General features: G+C 30.7%; 1 protein-coding gene across 1 annotated transcript; it reads right to left on the minus strand.

Moving 5' to 3' along the window:
• Positions 1–1,474: 1,474 nt before the first annotated feature.
• LOC132731098 (uncharacterized) lies at positions 1,475–15,564 on the minus strand. Its single transcript, XM_060717212.1, has 2 exons — positions 15,312–15,564; positions 1,475–4,970 (listed from the first exon to the last, which is right to left on the minus strand). The coding sequence occupies exon 2, from the start codon at positions 4,963–4,965 to the stop codon at positions 3,523–3,525; it is 1,443 nt and encodes a 480-aa protein (XP_060573195.1). The 5' UTR covers positions 4,966–4,970; positions 15,312–15,564; the 3' UTR covers positions 1,475–3,522.
• Between the last annotated feature and the right edge of the window lie 2,011 nt (positions 15,565–17,575).

The raw sequence follows: 17,575 nt of genomic DNA on the forward strand, positions 1-17,575 counted from the left end.
TATGAATCTGTTTAGAAAAGATACTACTATAAGGACTCCCACGGCTTAAGAACAAAATTAATATCATAAGAAATGAAGCCATCAATGCAAACAACTTCTAAAGAGATGGGTTTCAACTTGGTTTTAGCAATGCCAACTTTAATCATGGTTTTGGTCTGAATTATTTGTTTATTTCTCTTGAACCTCTTGATCTAAGGTTTTACGAGCATTTATTAAAATCTGGCGAAAGAGTATCCCTTTAAAGCATTAACCACATCAATTTTACATGAAAATTGCACACTCGGTTAGACTGAGTCCGTACATGAGGAATAATGAAAAAAGTGTACATCCCCACGTCTCTAGCAATGGTTTGAGTGGTACTCGATTTTCAGCACTAAAATGTGCTGGATCAAACGACCAGAAAAATATAACACCACTTAGTGAAGTACGGGGCAACATTTTACATTAACCACACGGCACTTAACACCCTAAGATTCCCCTGGGGTGCCCTCTTCTTAGCATTGCAACAAATGATTTTTAGCATAACTCTAATAATCTAATAAATTAGCGAGAGTATCGATCCACCAATATTTCCGACCCTTCTTTTTATTCATAGTTCCATACTTTACTCTTTTGTGATCCAAGTTATTATGCAAAGAATCTTTTATAACATTATTCATTTCTCTTCGTGAACTTTCTTTATCTGTTTGCTGTATAAGACCTTTTTCAAGATCGAAACATTATCACATAGCAACTTAACAATGTCATCTAACATTAAAGGAGCACTAGGTAAATTAATAAGATCAATATTTCACAGTGAAGAGTAATACAATCTACAAAAGGGGAGATCCCACCCCACGAGAGAAGAACACAAAGAAGTACTAGATCTGAAAGAGTTCTTATCATTATCAGTATATTCACAATTGTCAGAATAACCAGAAGCATTAAAACGCCATTATAGTATAGAATGAACTGGAATATAATTTGGAACAAAACTTTTGGAATATCTCTTTTAAAAAAGATCAGTATTTCTCATTACAAAAAAAAATCAAATGCATGTGCTTAAATTTCTGCTATACTGTAATCAATAACGACAAACCCCTTAACTGTAACTGATTTACATGTTTTCTTCAGTTTAGAATTCATGTATTGCTATCGATAACAAATTTAAGTACATTTCTTTTTTTCAGATTACATGTAAATCAACAACCTCTCCATCAAACATGTGATTTATAACAAGAATCAAATCATTATTTCTCATCATCAATTCTGTCATATTCCAAAACTTACAATTAGACACTCATAGAATTGGCTCGTATCAGGCTGTTAAGACGAATTACATGGTGGCAAATAACATACATAAGTGTAAAACTTATATTGTGTCACCAAACACTAGCCATACAATATATTGCAGTATTAAGAGATTTCATAAGTAAAAGTCTTATAGATAAATTATTATTATCATTTTCTTTATTTCCTCCATAACTGAAGAGCATTTACATAATAAATATTACAGTTAGTACAAAGGATTATATATACAGCAAATATAAATACAAGATTTTTATGTATAATATAAATTAGTAAAGAAAAGGCATAATTATAACATGTACAAACATTTAAATATTTACTCATACTAAAAGATAACTAATGCAATTAATCTGTGATATCTATAAACAAATGTCAATTGAGTGAAAATATTGTATATATAAAAAAAAAGAAAAATAAAAGGAATAAGCTACTTACTTGCATAGATATCAGGTTCATATGTAGATATCAAAAGCATCAGAACTGAGGTTGTTTAGTGTGTGAAGGCAGAGGTAAAATTCAAATCAATTAAGTAATTTTAAGTTACAATAATTTCAATTTTGAGGAGAGACGATGAATAATTTTGGGAAAAATAAATTTTAATATATATAAATGATTGCCAAAAACACATCGAGTAATTAGCCTTAACCGAAACGAAATTATGAAGACGATTAAGATGTGTTTAAGCTAGGCCAGTTGTTGTTGTTTTGTATATGAATAAGGGCACTAACGCAAACTATCAATTATTGACTATTGTCTATGATTTAGATTAAGCAATAGTGGAAAAAGGGGAATTCTTAATATAAACAACACTTGCATGTGAACCTTAAACCGAAAACGTAACATTAAGGTGTGTAAGTTGTGTTGTGAACAAAGAGTAATGATATCACAAAAATGTACATTAATAATAGGAAAATTCATAAAACAAACATAAATAATTGAAAATATATAACATTCAGTATTAAATATTTATGTACACATTCATAATGCAATGAAGTTATTCTCCATATGCTAATATCACAGTTTATACATTGTTCGGGTAGCCATGGGCTAGGAACACCTTAAAACATGATACTCTCAGGCTATCGTTCATGTCAAAAGAATCAAAACCACTAAACATTTCTAAAAGTTGTGATTCTGGTGAAAGGGAACAAAACATTTCGAATTGTTGCATGCCTAACATATGTGACAGGTTAGACCATAATGTAGATCTGATACTCTCCATTTTCTCACAGAAGAAAACAAGATGTAACACAATATAGTCAGTGGGTAATTCACATTTATTACACGTTACTTCATAGCTTCTTGATAAAAATTTAGAAAGAAGTCTGAATGCATAAACACATTGAATCTGATATGTTTTATACTGGCGACTGAATCTCCATAACATACAAGGTTCATACTTTGAGTGCAAGTGGGAGAAACTAGATAGACTGGCATCGCATAATATTCTATTGCGCCATTCGAATTCAACAGTTTTGTGAATGGCTGATTTGATCGTGTTTTTCCATGCGTATGAGGATTGTATAGTTCCAGTGTTCATGTAAATTCGTAATAACGAAGTTTGTCCATACCGACCTAATATTTTGTATAAATCTGGAATAAATCCAGACACTTTTCTCGGTTCCAGCATGTACGATGTAAGTCTATAAGTAGATATGTTACGCTTAAAATTCTACACACAATATGAATATCGTATATAGTGTCATTTAAAAAACTGACAGTGTTTTAAGAAAGACCAACTTTACAAGACCTTTAATAAGAATCGCAGTTTCCAATGCAAAGTCAATTCATTCTTTTTTGTTTCAAATAGACATATTCATAAGAATTTTATACATTGCAATAAATTTCGAAATCAAAATATTTTAACCAAGGATGAGCATAGTGCATCTTAAAGCTAACCATTAAACAATACTCGATTCATTATCGAATAATTCATTTTTTCCGTTATAAAACACTTCATATCCAAGCATTTTTATTGTTTAGAAATTTACATTTAAATACCCTAGATTTCTTGAACATTTTCAGTTGATGTGCTATTTAATTTTCCTTCCTTCCTTCCTTCTTTTTTCTTTCTTTCTTTCTTTTTTTCTTTCTTTCTTTCTTTCTTTCTTTCTTTCTTTCTTTCTTGAACAAAGAATTGACCGACCTACGTGTTGCAATAAAATCAATGGGAAGTAAGTTGATATATTTTCTCTTCCATTGTAAGACTTTCTCTTTTTGTAGACAAGACTTTTGTTATGAAAACAAAACGTTAGTGATAACTTTGAAAAATTGCCCCGGATTAGCAATACAAGATCCTATATCTAACTTCGCAAAATTCATAAGTTTAAACATCAAATCGAAGAACAAAGGATTTTTGTACATTTCTAAAGCCACGTCATATAATAATGATGGCTGAAACATATTTTCCAGTGACAGTTTATTCAAAATGTTTATATGCATTTTCATATGTACTATCTCGAATGCATCTCGCATTTCAGATAATTGTTTAGAATCTCTGAAAGAAAATATTTGAGTTTTAACTTTCTCTATCTCCATTACGAAAAAGCCATCTGTATCTAATAGATTTGATATGATACACTTAAGTTGTGAAAAGTCACGTGGTTTTCCTTTCCCAAGGAGTAGATTCCTCTCTTGTATCATATAGTTAGGTAGAAATTTAGAATGTAAACAGTTTCGTAGAAAAGCCAGCGCGAGTTGTAGAAGGTTTATCAATCTTTCAGGAGAATTACACGAACTTGGCTCACTATGTTCTGACACCCAGAACATAACATTCTTAATCATGTAGGAACTTAAAATATTACAATTTGGTTTGATCAAATACTTGTTAACCATTTTAAATATAATATAAACTTTTAATAGCACCGGATTGAGATTAGACACCAGAATACTTTCGGCAGTTGTGAAAGAAATTCTCCATTCGTAAATCTGATTTTCGCTGTAACTAGCGCCTACTGGTACAACGTACGCCTCTGTATCCATGATGTCCTGACAAACAGATTGTGGTGGCCAATATCTGTCACGTTTAATCCAAGGATCAAATAATGCAGATGGTATATAGGGCAATCCCATCACAAAGTCAGCATCGCATGCCATAATTATATGCGGCATCAAAGGTATTTTAAGATGTAAAGTCGAAGGAATTGACGGTCCTTGTTGTTCCCGAAGTTCTCTGTTTGTGCCATGAAGCTGAAAATATGGAATTAATGCTTTACAACCGCTTTCAAAGAAATTACGAACACACGTGCTTACAAGAAACACCTGACCTCTACTTAAGTCATATTCAGTGACGAAACATAACAAACCCATTGCAGCTGTATTAGAATCAAGTTCTAAAGGATTAAGTCTTGTATGACCCGGTGGAGAATCCGCTGTGATCGTTTGAATTATACAAAGTTCACTTTCTACCTGAGCATTGTCCAAACAAAGGAAATTGCGAAATACTTGAATAACATCAATGTCACTTTCATGAAGTTTTGCAATGCCGTCTCCTACACTCCCGGCGACCATACAGTTGAACCCAATATATGGAATTAAATTTTGTAACTTGTTATTTACTGTTGAAGTTAAATGCTTTACTATCTCAGCTCTCCATTTGATCATTTCCTCAGAGTAACCAAGAAAATCCATAGCAGTGTGTGTGGCGACAGATAATTCTTTAACAGCCTGTGTTGACATGTTGTCTGCAAATATAAATTTTAAATCTCTTTCTTTATAATTATTTTGAAAGAAATATATAATAGTGTAACCATTTATGATTCGGTATGTACAAAAATCGTGAATACCTTATTTCTTATTGAATGTACATGGAGATATTATTATGAACAGTGTTGAAGACATCAAAACCCAAAAATGCCTGTCGTCGTATCATTGTTGCTAAGCATATCAAAATAGAAAAAAAAAAACAGAATGGAAATTTCTACAGCTATACAAATAATGTATGTTTTCATAACTTCTATATCTAGAGTAAAACAATACTATAATTTCTTATACACGTGAAATAACCGTCTTAAAGTCAATTTTGCGACATTTTAATATTTACTTTACATGATAAGTTTCGTTTACGGAAGTAAATTTACACCATTCTTTTAATATCTCTAATCAGTGGAAGCCACTAATTGAAATATATACAAACATTTCACCTATTAAGTTATTTAAGATAAAAAAACCTTTGCAAGTTTATATTCAACATGGTTTATGATTATACATTATATTGAACTTCATATTTGGTTTGTATTCAAATAGTTAATAGTATATTCACGAATCGTGCAATAAACATATGTATATTGTAAATTGGTATATTACCATTCCTATTTGGCACTTAATAATATGCTAGTGACATACAATTATGAGATGTAACTGATGTCAATTTCATTATTTCATTACATAAAATTCGTTGATTATCTCTTTTTTTCATCGTTGTTTATCATCATTTACTATTAGATGACATATAATGTTTTAGAAAGAATATGAAATGAACAATTAAAATGAAACTTGCAAAAACCCCTTTATGAAATTATAGAGAACTGAAACAAGTGTATTCATTATTTAATTAACCAAGCTATACCTAATTGAAACATACCGAAAATGCAACCATACTTTTTCATATAATTAATTAGTTATATTATTGCGACAGAAAAAGAGATCGTTCCAAACCGATTATATATTCATCCCTTCGAAATAACCTCCTCCTACAGAAATATAAAGTGACTGATTTGAACCATCTCGTATTTTTGTTCTGCGGGGCGCCGGTCGAAAACACGATAAACTCAACATTTGTCTAACTTTCGCTCCGCGGGGCGCAAGTCGTGTTTTCGCGTTTTCGTGACCAGCGGATGGAAAATACGAAAACACGAACATTTTGTATTTGTGTCTTTGCCGAATTTTTTAGTTTTCGCCTGGCGCCCGCAATAGAAATGCAAATTCTAGACGTTTAATGGTTCAACAAAGCTACTTTAGTCAAACTAACTGAAAATTCGAAGATGAAACGACCATGGTGAAAACTCGATACAATTTCGTGTTTCCAACACCGTCCTTTCGACTCTTCACTACCATGGTTTCGTTGTTACGTTATTTCCCGTTTTTAATAACCATATTTTCAACTTTTCATCATTGTATGTTCGACTTAACGGGACGCTGTATAATATTGAAATATTGTAAATATGAATAAAATTCTCAGGTGCGCAACCTGAATGCAATATCAAAGATCTTTGAGTTTAGTGGGTTGTTTTTTTTTTTTATCTATTTACCATAAAATGGCTGAGATATCAAAACTTTTTTAATTGTAAAGTATACAAGTGTTTGAAAAAGAATGTGAAATAATATCTTTTTATTTTAATAGGGATTAAAACAGCAAAGTATGCAAACAGGGATCGAACCCTCTCGGTATATTTTGTGCATTTGATAAATTTACCTCAATATAAAACATAGAGCATTATAATGTGTTCTGATTAAGTCCCCCATTCAGGGCCAGGAAATATTTCTTATATCATCCCGGGACACATAACACTGATATAAATGTGCTGTGTGTAAAGATAAGTCGCACATGATGGTCAGGGTGATAGTGGATATTATCAACCAAATACATTGTTTGAGGCCATAATGGGTAACTCCATTTATATAAACATAAACATTCCTGTGGAACACAAATTTTGAACATTGTTTACATAAATGGCATGGTTATTTCCCTTGTATGTGTCATACTGGATGGCATAATCGTTTTCGATACAAGGCAATTTGTTACACACTAATATTTGTATGTGTGTCTAAATCTATCATATTTATATCTGACATAACTTCAATGAACTGTCAAGCTTTGGAATATTAGTTGTATCAATAATGGCCAATTGATTTGATATAATCACAACAAAAATAATAATTGTAAAATATGCCTCTTATACAATTTGTATTCCAAGTTGTCACACGGCGTATAAAAGTAATGAACCGTTTTGTTTTGACAACAGCTATATAACGACGGTATTGACAAGTTTGCTTCTTTAAAAAGAAGCATGCGAGAGGTCTTTTTGCTGCTGTCGAAAATTTGTTTAATTCGAAAATATTTGGGGATATTTTTGCATAACAGACACAATGAATGTTTATAAATTACAATTATTAAACAAAATAGAATTTATTATATATATTGCAATGAAAGTTTGTTTTACATTTCATCTTTTTTAATGTTTTAAAAGATTATATGCCGGAGAAATGGACTTTTTTCTTGGCGCATTAGGGATACTTTTTCTACAAAAAAATTTGTAAAATTACTTAATGTAAATTAAATGATATATATCATTTACATTTGTATTTTAAATTCAGTTCCCTTTGTAGAAAAATTATATATATATTAAAAGTATTTTCAAAATAAAAGTTTCTTGTAAAGTTCAATAAGCAAATTTTCGGTCACTGTTTTGTTAAATATAAGGAAGCATTTCCTCTACATTTTCCAAAACGAGTATAAAGTATGTTAATCAAACAAGTTTACATAAAAAATGTTGATATCATTTGATTGGAATAAACAGTAAATACTGTTATATACTGTTATACTGTTATATACTGTTTATTGGAATAAACAGTATATAAAGCTGCATGCCTCCAACCACAATATTAGAAGAAAATCCAACTTGAGATACAATTTGTGCCATTTGCACCAAAAAATCTCCTTTTGCGTTATTTAGATATACCGGACCAATACACGGTTCACTCGGTCATATAATATGTTTGTTTGCTTCATTGTACGCCTTTTCCCAACAGTATTTTAGTCAAATAGGCGGGTGGTTTCCTAACCATCGTTCCTGGAGAGTTACACCAGTACTAGACAACCTTCCTCTGATGACCTCTCCAATAACAAATGTCGTCATGATCCACGTGATACCATAATATTTTCTTCCGCATTATTTACCGCTTGACTTAAGTTATAAACGAATGTAAAACGAAACATAAAATACAAATATTATCATAAAAATAGCTCTTTCTCATAACCTACCGAAGAAGCATGGTGTCATTTGTAATTCATTAGCATAAAATATATAGTTGGCAAAAATTAGTTAATCGAACATTTTTACATGCTACTTAATGAAGTAAAATCGAAACTACAAAGAGTCTTTTTTTCTTTAAATTTCTGTCTTAATTAGACGGTCAAGAAAGCGAAAAGACAATTTTTGTGACACGTGCAATCATGGTATGCATTGATTTGTATATGCTCCAAGACATGATATAGCCACTGTGACAATATATTACATGACTGTATAATGAGTTCGCCTTTTTGCATATTATCAAACTAAATGGCTGGCGAACATCTACATGTGCAGTGTAATGTTAGTAAACAAAATCGTATTTATGTTTCTACGTTGCTTCTGTAAATAAAAAAGAACAAGATTATTTGCAACCAGTTTACTTTTTCAAAAGTCATAATTATGTACCAGCACGTATTAAAGCAATGACACATGCTGATTTTGGGCTTTATCTATTGCGTAATTTGTGTCAGAAAGTGCATAGAAATTTTAATATTTGTAATATTTTGAAAAAGTAATCAAGTGTTAAATGAAGCATCTGATAATGTCCTTTTCGAAAAATAGGTAAGAACACTTCAATTTTTACGCTCAAATTTTATATTTGAAGATACTTTTAATTACTATACAGTTTCTTTTAAAATATATAAATTAAATATAAATATAAATTAAACATCTTTGGAGTGCACATAGAGAAGATACATTACCTTATAATCTTATTTACTACAGGAAAACACACAGTATGGATACAGAATGTCATAAAAAAACTGGCAGAGTTTCTTTAAGAAAGGACCACATTATCTTGACTGATCAGAGCGAATGAAGCTTTCTAAAAATCGTCTGTTCATTTTCTTATTCAAATTATACAAATTATACATATACAGTAAGAACGTCCTAGAGTTCAAAACATTTCTGCCATAACAGCATTTACCCAAAGATAAGCAATATACATGCATATCTTTATTCATAATGTGTAAATGACGCGGATTCCAAAAGTTTATGTCGGGGAAGCAGAAATTGTAAGAAAATAAAACATAAAAAACACACCAAAACATGATATCTTGAAGTTAAATAGTGAATTCTCGAAGCTAAAATCGTGAATTCGTAAAGTTAAATCGTGAATTCGTGTACATAAAGAAAGGTTCTTACAAATATATTTCTTATAAAGTTTTGAATAATGTTTCAAAAGAAAATATATATGTATCATTTTAAATTTTATTTATAATGTTTATAAAAAATGTCGATAAAAGTACCAAATTCTGTTTTTAGAATGTGGAAGGAAACCAATATGTGTATATATAATTTCAATCAACTTTTAACCCCTATTTTCTACATATAAAATCTTTGAGCAAAGTATCAACAGTCTACATTTCGTTGGATAATTATTATAATTGAACATTATTATTAGAACCCGTCAAATGAGTATTATATTCCGTAAGGTATCTATAACTATTCCTAACATTACACTAAAGCCCAGTTACATTTCATTATAGAAAGTAAAAGGTAAACATTTTCTAATTATTTCTATTAGGGAGATCATTTTCTTTACCTTAAGGAAATGAGCTGCTATGATGGTCTTGTTCTTCATTAATAAGTTTAACATACATTTATTGTGTATCGTAAGCCGGTGAAAGATTCCTAGTATCAGTCTACATATTAATTAAGCAATAAGGTTTGACAATCCAGGAAAAGTTATTTTTAAAAAATATAAAACCTTAATATCGATAGAAGAGAGAGATGTTTTTATGAATACCTTGAAAATGTTAATGTGTATGTCATATTTTTTTTCTATTTTACTTAATATATATGTATGCAGTACAAAACTGCACAAAGTTTATTTGGCATTAAAAATAGTGCACATTGTTACAGCATATGTACTTGTATGTTATATAGTATATAATGTGTACGTCATGCTTCTTCAAATCCACCGACGAATTATGCTTTCATCCTTGCTATTCCTTATATTGACTGAAATCGCAATATTGTTTTCAAATCTATAATGATCTAACTACGACAAGAGCCACCGCCGGCAGGGACTACGCTCAACATATGTTTACTTTTCTAAAAAAAAACAAATAAACGGTTTGGATTCATCTTTAAAAAGAAAATTAAAGAAGAAAAATAAGTTTTTCATTTGTCATCTTTTAATGTCTGTATAGTATCACTTGTTATTTTGTCCAAGTATGACTTCTTTCCGAAAATAAATGACAAAGTATCAAAATTCAATCATTATACAGGACAGTCAATGTCATTTAAAGGTCAAGGTCATAACTAAATTATTCAACATGTTTGTTTGGTCACAAGTGTTGTTTTGTCCACATAAGATCAAATCCGTACATAATCACAAATTTATGACAACTTAACCAAAATTCCATACTTTGTCCGTGCCCGTCAGGGTCAAATAAACCTCAAGGTCAATGTTAGTTCAACTTTAAAAAGGTTGTTTTGACAAAGTATGAAAATGATCCCTTTCATAATAATAAGTTAAAGCCAATAATAGCGATAATCAGTGAAAATAAAATAATTTGACATTCAAGGTCAAGGTCATACATAAGTTCTACTGTCCTAAGACCTACAAGATGTTGTATCTTAATATGTAGTTAATCTATTTATAAAAAATTAAGTTACAGTCAGTTACAGAAAAACAAGATAATTTCATTAATTTGATCTTGACAGTCAATGCTAATTCTAGGTCAAGGTCAAATCAAAATTATTCAATATGTTTGTTTGGTTGCCAGTCTTGTTTTGTCCAAATAACATCCTTACATAAATATACATTTATGACATTTTTAAACCAAAATTCAATATTTTGACCTTCACGGTCAAGGTGATTGAAAGCTCAGGTCAGTTCAACCTTTTAGAAGGTCTTGTCCAAAATGTTGTTTTGTCAAAGTGTAAGATAATTCATTTATTTATTAACAAGTTAAGTCAATTACATGTATTAGAAAATCACTAAACATGCAAAAAACTTAACCTTCAAGGTTAAGGTATTAATTAAAGAGTCAAGTATCAATTTGAGTTTGATATACACGAAGGTATTATCCGAAAGAATGTTGTGTTATAATATGAAGTCATTCCATTCTAATGTTACAGCCAAAAAAGATGAAAATTTCAATAATTTGACCTTCAAGGTCAATGTCATTTATGGATAAGGTCTTGTTTACTTAAAGGTCTATCCTAAAGGATTGTTATGTTCAAATTTGAAGAAATAACAAAGTTGTAGACACTAATAGTAATAATCAGCAAAAAAACAAAACAAAAAAAAACAACAAAACAAACAGAACTTAGACCTTGAAGGTTAAGGTCATTTATAAATGAAGGTCAAGTTTAGTCTGGTCTACTTGAAGGATTTATCAGAAGGGTTGTTGTGGTCAAGTATGAAGACAATACACCAATATCTTTAAACAAAATGCTCAAGGTACACGTTTGTGGAAGGCAATGGCAATGCCGACATGACTGTTACAATACATCTATTTATTTATTTTATTTTATGTTATTTTATTTATTTATTTATTTATATGTATATTTATTTATTAATTTCATTTTTCTTTCGTAAAAACCACATGTGGTGATTCATCCAGTAGTTGTTCAACACGCAGCGAATGTTTATGTGACGAATCGTTTTTCTGCATTTGAATACTAATCTTTCTGCTACATATGATTACATAACGTAAAGAAAATTTAGAGGAAACTTCGTTATCTTGTATACAAAAGTAGTAAATCGACAGAAGTGAATGATAAAAATCGGGTCCATGGACACAACAATTGTAAACATAAATACGCTCCGCGCCTGTAAGCAATGAGATGCACATTAAATAAGTAAAACCGGGAACCATTCAAATAACATAATGTAAATGAAATCTGGTGGATATTTTCGTTATCTTGTATCCGATAGTAGTAACTCAAAAGGAGTAAATGATCAAAATCGGGTCTATGGACAAAATAAATGGTAAACACAAAAAGCTCCGCGCCTGGAGCAATGACAGGACATCACTTACCGGAAACTGATATAAAGACATACTTTACATTATTTCTTCAGTTCAAAATACATGTATTGCTATTAATTAAAAATCATTATTTCTTTTAATGCCACAATTTAAGGTCGTTTACTTCAAACCACTTGCCCCTCACCGCTGTGGGTTCGAATCCCGACAGGGACTTTGGATTCTTTCATGTGAGGAAGCTATCCAGCTAGCTTACGGAACGTCGGTGGTTCTACTCAGGTGCCCGTTCGTGCCTGAAATAATGCACGGAAGGGCACCTGAGGTCTTCCTCCACCAGTAAAGCTGGAACGTCGCGATATGACCTATAATGTGTCGATGTGACGTAAAACCCAAAACAAAACAAAACAAAAAGCCACAATTTAGGCCTACCAAAATTACAATTTGCCCACTATATAGACACTCATATTTTTTTTAGAATCTGTTACAGTCTGCTTTTATAAAACACTTCTAATCCAAGTATTTTCGGATGTTTAGAAATATCTATGACAATATGGTGTTGATCTTTTAAGTATTTGCAGTTCATCTTTCTTGAAAAAAATGTTCGGCCGTCTCCTGTGATAAAATATAAAATGGAAAATAACAATATTTTTCTGTCTCTTTAAAAAGAATTTCTCATTTTGAACACCTGTATTTTTATGAAAACAAAAAGTTAATGATATCTTTGTTAAATAGTAGTTCTGGTGAGCATTACAAAATTAAGAACATACTAAGTCGGGGAATGCAGGATGCTGGAACATTTCAAACATTATATCATATAAAAGTCATGATTGATAGTTATATCATGTGGGGACATCTTAGCAATAATCTCAATAGATATTCGTAACATCATTATCTGGATTTCAGAAACTCGTTAAGCACCTGTGAATTCGGTATGCAAACCTCATTATTTCTTCGCATATCAACAGAGAAACACAGAATGGAAATTTCTACAGCGATGAAAATAATGTTTATGTTTTCATAAGTTCTACATCTAGAGTAAAACAATACTATAATTTATTATACATTTGAAATAACTAACTTAAAGTTAATTTGTAACATTTTAATAATTACTTTACATGATAGGTTTCGTTTATGGAAAAGCAACTAATTTACCCCATTCTTTCAATATCTCAATTCTGTTAAAGCCACTAATTGAACCAAAATTGTAGTAGGCATTTAATTTTTAAGAAAAAAAACTGCACATAACATTTAATTTCAAGAAAATAGAACCATTGACTCCCAACAAATTAATTTTAGTAGTAGATAATGTGCAAAATTAAAAAAAAATCAAATGCTGACATATTTTCATAACAAACATGTCGAACAAAAATATTATTTTTTGTTAATGATTACAATAAAATCATATTTCAGATATTTGTAGCATTTATGTTTCAGTTACTGAGCATCAAACACCGTACAAAATGTAGAATATTGAATTACCGAAGCAACATAATTTAATATATTCCCTAGTTTGACGCTAACATTTTTTGTTTAAATCACTGCTTTTCTTTGTTTTAGTATAACGTTTACATACTTATAATACACATAGCACATACACATAGCATATGCTAGGAAATTTAAATAGTTTACTTTAATATGAACTATAACTTTTTCTTGATAACCCCCCCCCCTAAATATGATAACACGTCAATAATTATTAAAATCATTAGCCTTCGACGTTGGAAAACACAATTACAATAGTTTCTTTTAGCTAAATTTGAATACATTTAAATTTAAGTATATATTAGCAGGAAAAAACTCAATCTTGAAATATTAAACACATTCGCTAACATTTTAGATGATATCGATAATGAAATGGTAGAGGATGCCTCACAGACGATGCACGATTAATACTAATCAGAGTGTCAACTGAATATAATTAAAAAAAAAAATAATTTTAGAATATACCTCTAACACAATTTGTATTCAAAGTTGCACCAAGGCGTATAAATGTAATGAAATGTATATTCTGTACAACAGCTATATAACAACGGTATTGATCACAAACGTCATGATCCACGTGATATCATAATATTTTCTTCCGCATTTTTTTCTGCTTGACTTAACTTAAAAACGAATTTAAAATTAAACATAAAATACAAATATTGTCATAAAACAGCTCTTCATCATAACCTACCGAAATGGCTTGGTGTCATTGGCAACTCATTCTTATAAGAATATGTATCAGACAAAAAAAAAATAATTTAATTTTTATGTCGAACACATTCCTCCTACTTTTAAAGTAAAAACGAAAATACAAATGTTCACATATTTCTCTGTACATTTCTTTCTTAATCAGACGGTCTAGACAGCGAAAAGACAGATTTTATGACAGGTGTTGGTTATCATGGTATACACTGATTTGCATATTCTCGCAAGACAGCCACTGTGACAATACATTGCACGATCATGATCATGACTGTGTACTGAATTATATTGCACATTAACAATTAAATCCACATTGGACTTACAGATAAATGTGTGGTGTAATTTAAGTTATCACATTTTTTTATGTTTTGACACTGATTCTATAGATGAAAATATAACAAGAATATTTGCAACCGCTTTACTTTTTCAATTGTCACCATTATGTACCGGTACATAAGAGCAACGACAATACTGAATTTGGGCTTTATCTCTTAGAAAGGACAGCAGAATTATTGGTATTAATTGGATAAATTAAGAAACATAGACGACAACAGCAACTTTGATTGTGCCCTTTATAAAGTTTCTAGTAATATCACAGAAAATGTGCAATGCTTATATATTACAATGCTTTTATAAACACAATTATAAAAATATTTTTTGTAGCTTAATTTGAAAACCTTTAAATGGCAGACTCGCATAAAGTATAATCAGATACATGTAACAGCAGCTCGGGAAAAAAGACACACGCTTGAAACATTTGAACTTTTTTCTAACATTAAATGATATAAAAATGAAATGGTAGAGGATGTCTCATAGAAGATACCGGATTAATACAAACCAGTCACTTTAATTAAATCGAAACAAAAATAATAATTGTAAAATATACCTCTTATACAATTTATATTCCACAAATATTGCACCGCGACGAAAGTAACGAACCGTTTTATATTTTATAACAACTAGCTCACACACGTCATAATCCACGTGATACCATAACATTTTCTTCCGTATTATTTTCTGCTTGACTTAAGTTACAAACGAATTGAAAATAAAAATAGCTCTTCATCAGCGGCATGGTGTCATTTGCAAGTCATTCTTATAAATAATATATAGCAGATAAAGATTTGTTAATAAAATTTGTATGTCGAACAGATACGTTAAAACGGAACAACAAAGAGTCACATATTTCTCTTTACATTTCCGTCTTAATTAGACGGTCTTGTCAGCGAAAAGACAAATTTTGTGACAGGTGCTTGTTATTATGTATAGGTTTAATTAGGTTAGTGTTTAATAATACGTATAAACAAAAAATAATTGGTCTCCCATGCCTGCAATTATTTTTGTTAACGCGTATTACTAAACATTAACCTTTTTAATGATCAACATTATTTTTCAACCAAAAACAAGGCATTTCTCTAAACTGCGTGAACATTGACGCTGATAGCGCCGTCCTTTCGTATTTTTTACAACATAGTAATTAGAGTATGAACTAGAAATGGAAAAGGTATTTTATGGGACCCATGCAGTTTTAAAAATAAACATATAGGAAGACATTTGCAACTTGTTGTCTGACTGAAACGTTTACCATTAAGACACAAGCCAATGTGAATTATCTGCCCCTGTCACAATTTCTTATTAAACAGCCTAATTGAAATAACCATTAATTTTTTAACCAAATGCATTGTTATGGGGTCAGTTTTTGTTTTAGATCATAGACAAGGTCTCTAAAATGATTTACTTCATAATTAATTGATGTTATTACTTTTCAAAATGGCCACCAAATTCAGAATGGCCGCCATTTACCTGTTATTTTATTGATATTTTAATATAAACTTTGTGGTTTTGTTTGAAAAAAAGCAAAAATCACTTAATTATAAAAAAAATTGTTTGTATAAATATTATAGAAGTTAAAAAGACTTTTTGTTGTTCAATTGGGTTTAATTGTAATGCTATTAAAGGATATAAATTACCCGCCCCCCTTTTTTCCAATGTTTTACAAAATAGCTTTTTGTCACATATTAATTATTACTCGAAATCTTCTTCGAAAATGACATCTATATTAAATTCTATCTCAATTTCCTCCGGATCACCTTCTTCATTAAAATCATCTTCACTTCACATGCATTTTTATTTGCTATGATTTCAATTAATTCTGGTAGTAGTATATTTCCCTCTGTCCAGGTACAATGTATATGTGAGACCTCCGGTTGTACTAGTATTCCACCCATATCTATCAGGAATTGGAATAGTTGGGAATTGACAAAAGGCATTTCACCACACAAACACTTAGTAATTAGTTCTAAAAATATGCATCTTTAATTTGTAAAGAAATGGTGGTATTGAACGCAAGTCAATAGCATAGGTAATTGTAAGTATGTCTGCATTTGGTCTAAACTTTTGTCTCGTGGTATTACATCCGGTGAAACTAAGTAGCCCAATCAATGCTTTGCAAAGATCTTCTCCTAGTCTATCAATGATTTTGTTTACTTTTAACAGTCTTCTATTATTAGCCGCACCAGTGTCAAATAGTATTAAACTGTTGATAGACTGCTTACGTTAGAAGTAATACCATAACATTAGTATCAGGAGAAAGTAAAATTATTGCTTTGTCATCATTTTTAGCCGCATGTTGCATATGTAGCATAATTCTGGTATCGGCTTCCTCCTGAGACGTATGTAGATCTGGTATTACTTCTACTTTTCCATCTTTACTTTGGAGGAATACACATGTCTGGGTTTGATCCTCGGGAGATGCTTTGGTAGTTTACACGGAGGAAGGTAGTCTAGTATTTGTGTAACTCTCCAGGAACGATGGTTAAGAAACTACCCGCCTATATGACTGAAAATTTAATACTGTTGGGAAAAGGCGTAAAATGCAACAAACACACTTCACAAGCACAAGATTCTCCGTCCGTCCAATTTCCCTGCATATTTAACTTTAGTCAATTCCTCTAATATCAATCTTATTAAGTAATTATTATTTTTATTATTATTACAAAAGAAACTTTCCAGTTTACCAAAACTTTCGTTATGTTGCATTTTATCAGGTATGTATCACTCATTTCTCTTCATGACCTTTCTGTAGATTTGATAAATTCTGCTTTGTACGTATCTGTCACTACTGGTAATGGACAATCCTCATACCAAGTT

This window comes from Ruditapes philippinarum, unplaced genomic scaffold, assembly GCF_026571515.1.
Source record: "Ruditapes philippinarum isolate M1 unplaced genomic scaffold, ASM2657151v2 ctg4339_1_1_1_1, whole genome shotgun sequence".
Lineage (NCBI taxonomy): Eukaryota > Metazoa > Mollusca > Bivalvia > Venerida > Veneridae > Ruditapes > Ruditapes philippinarum.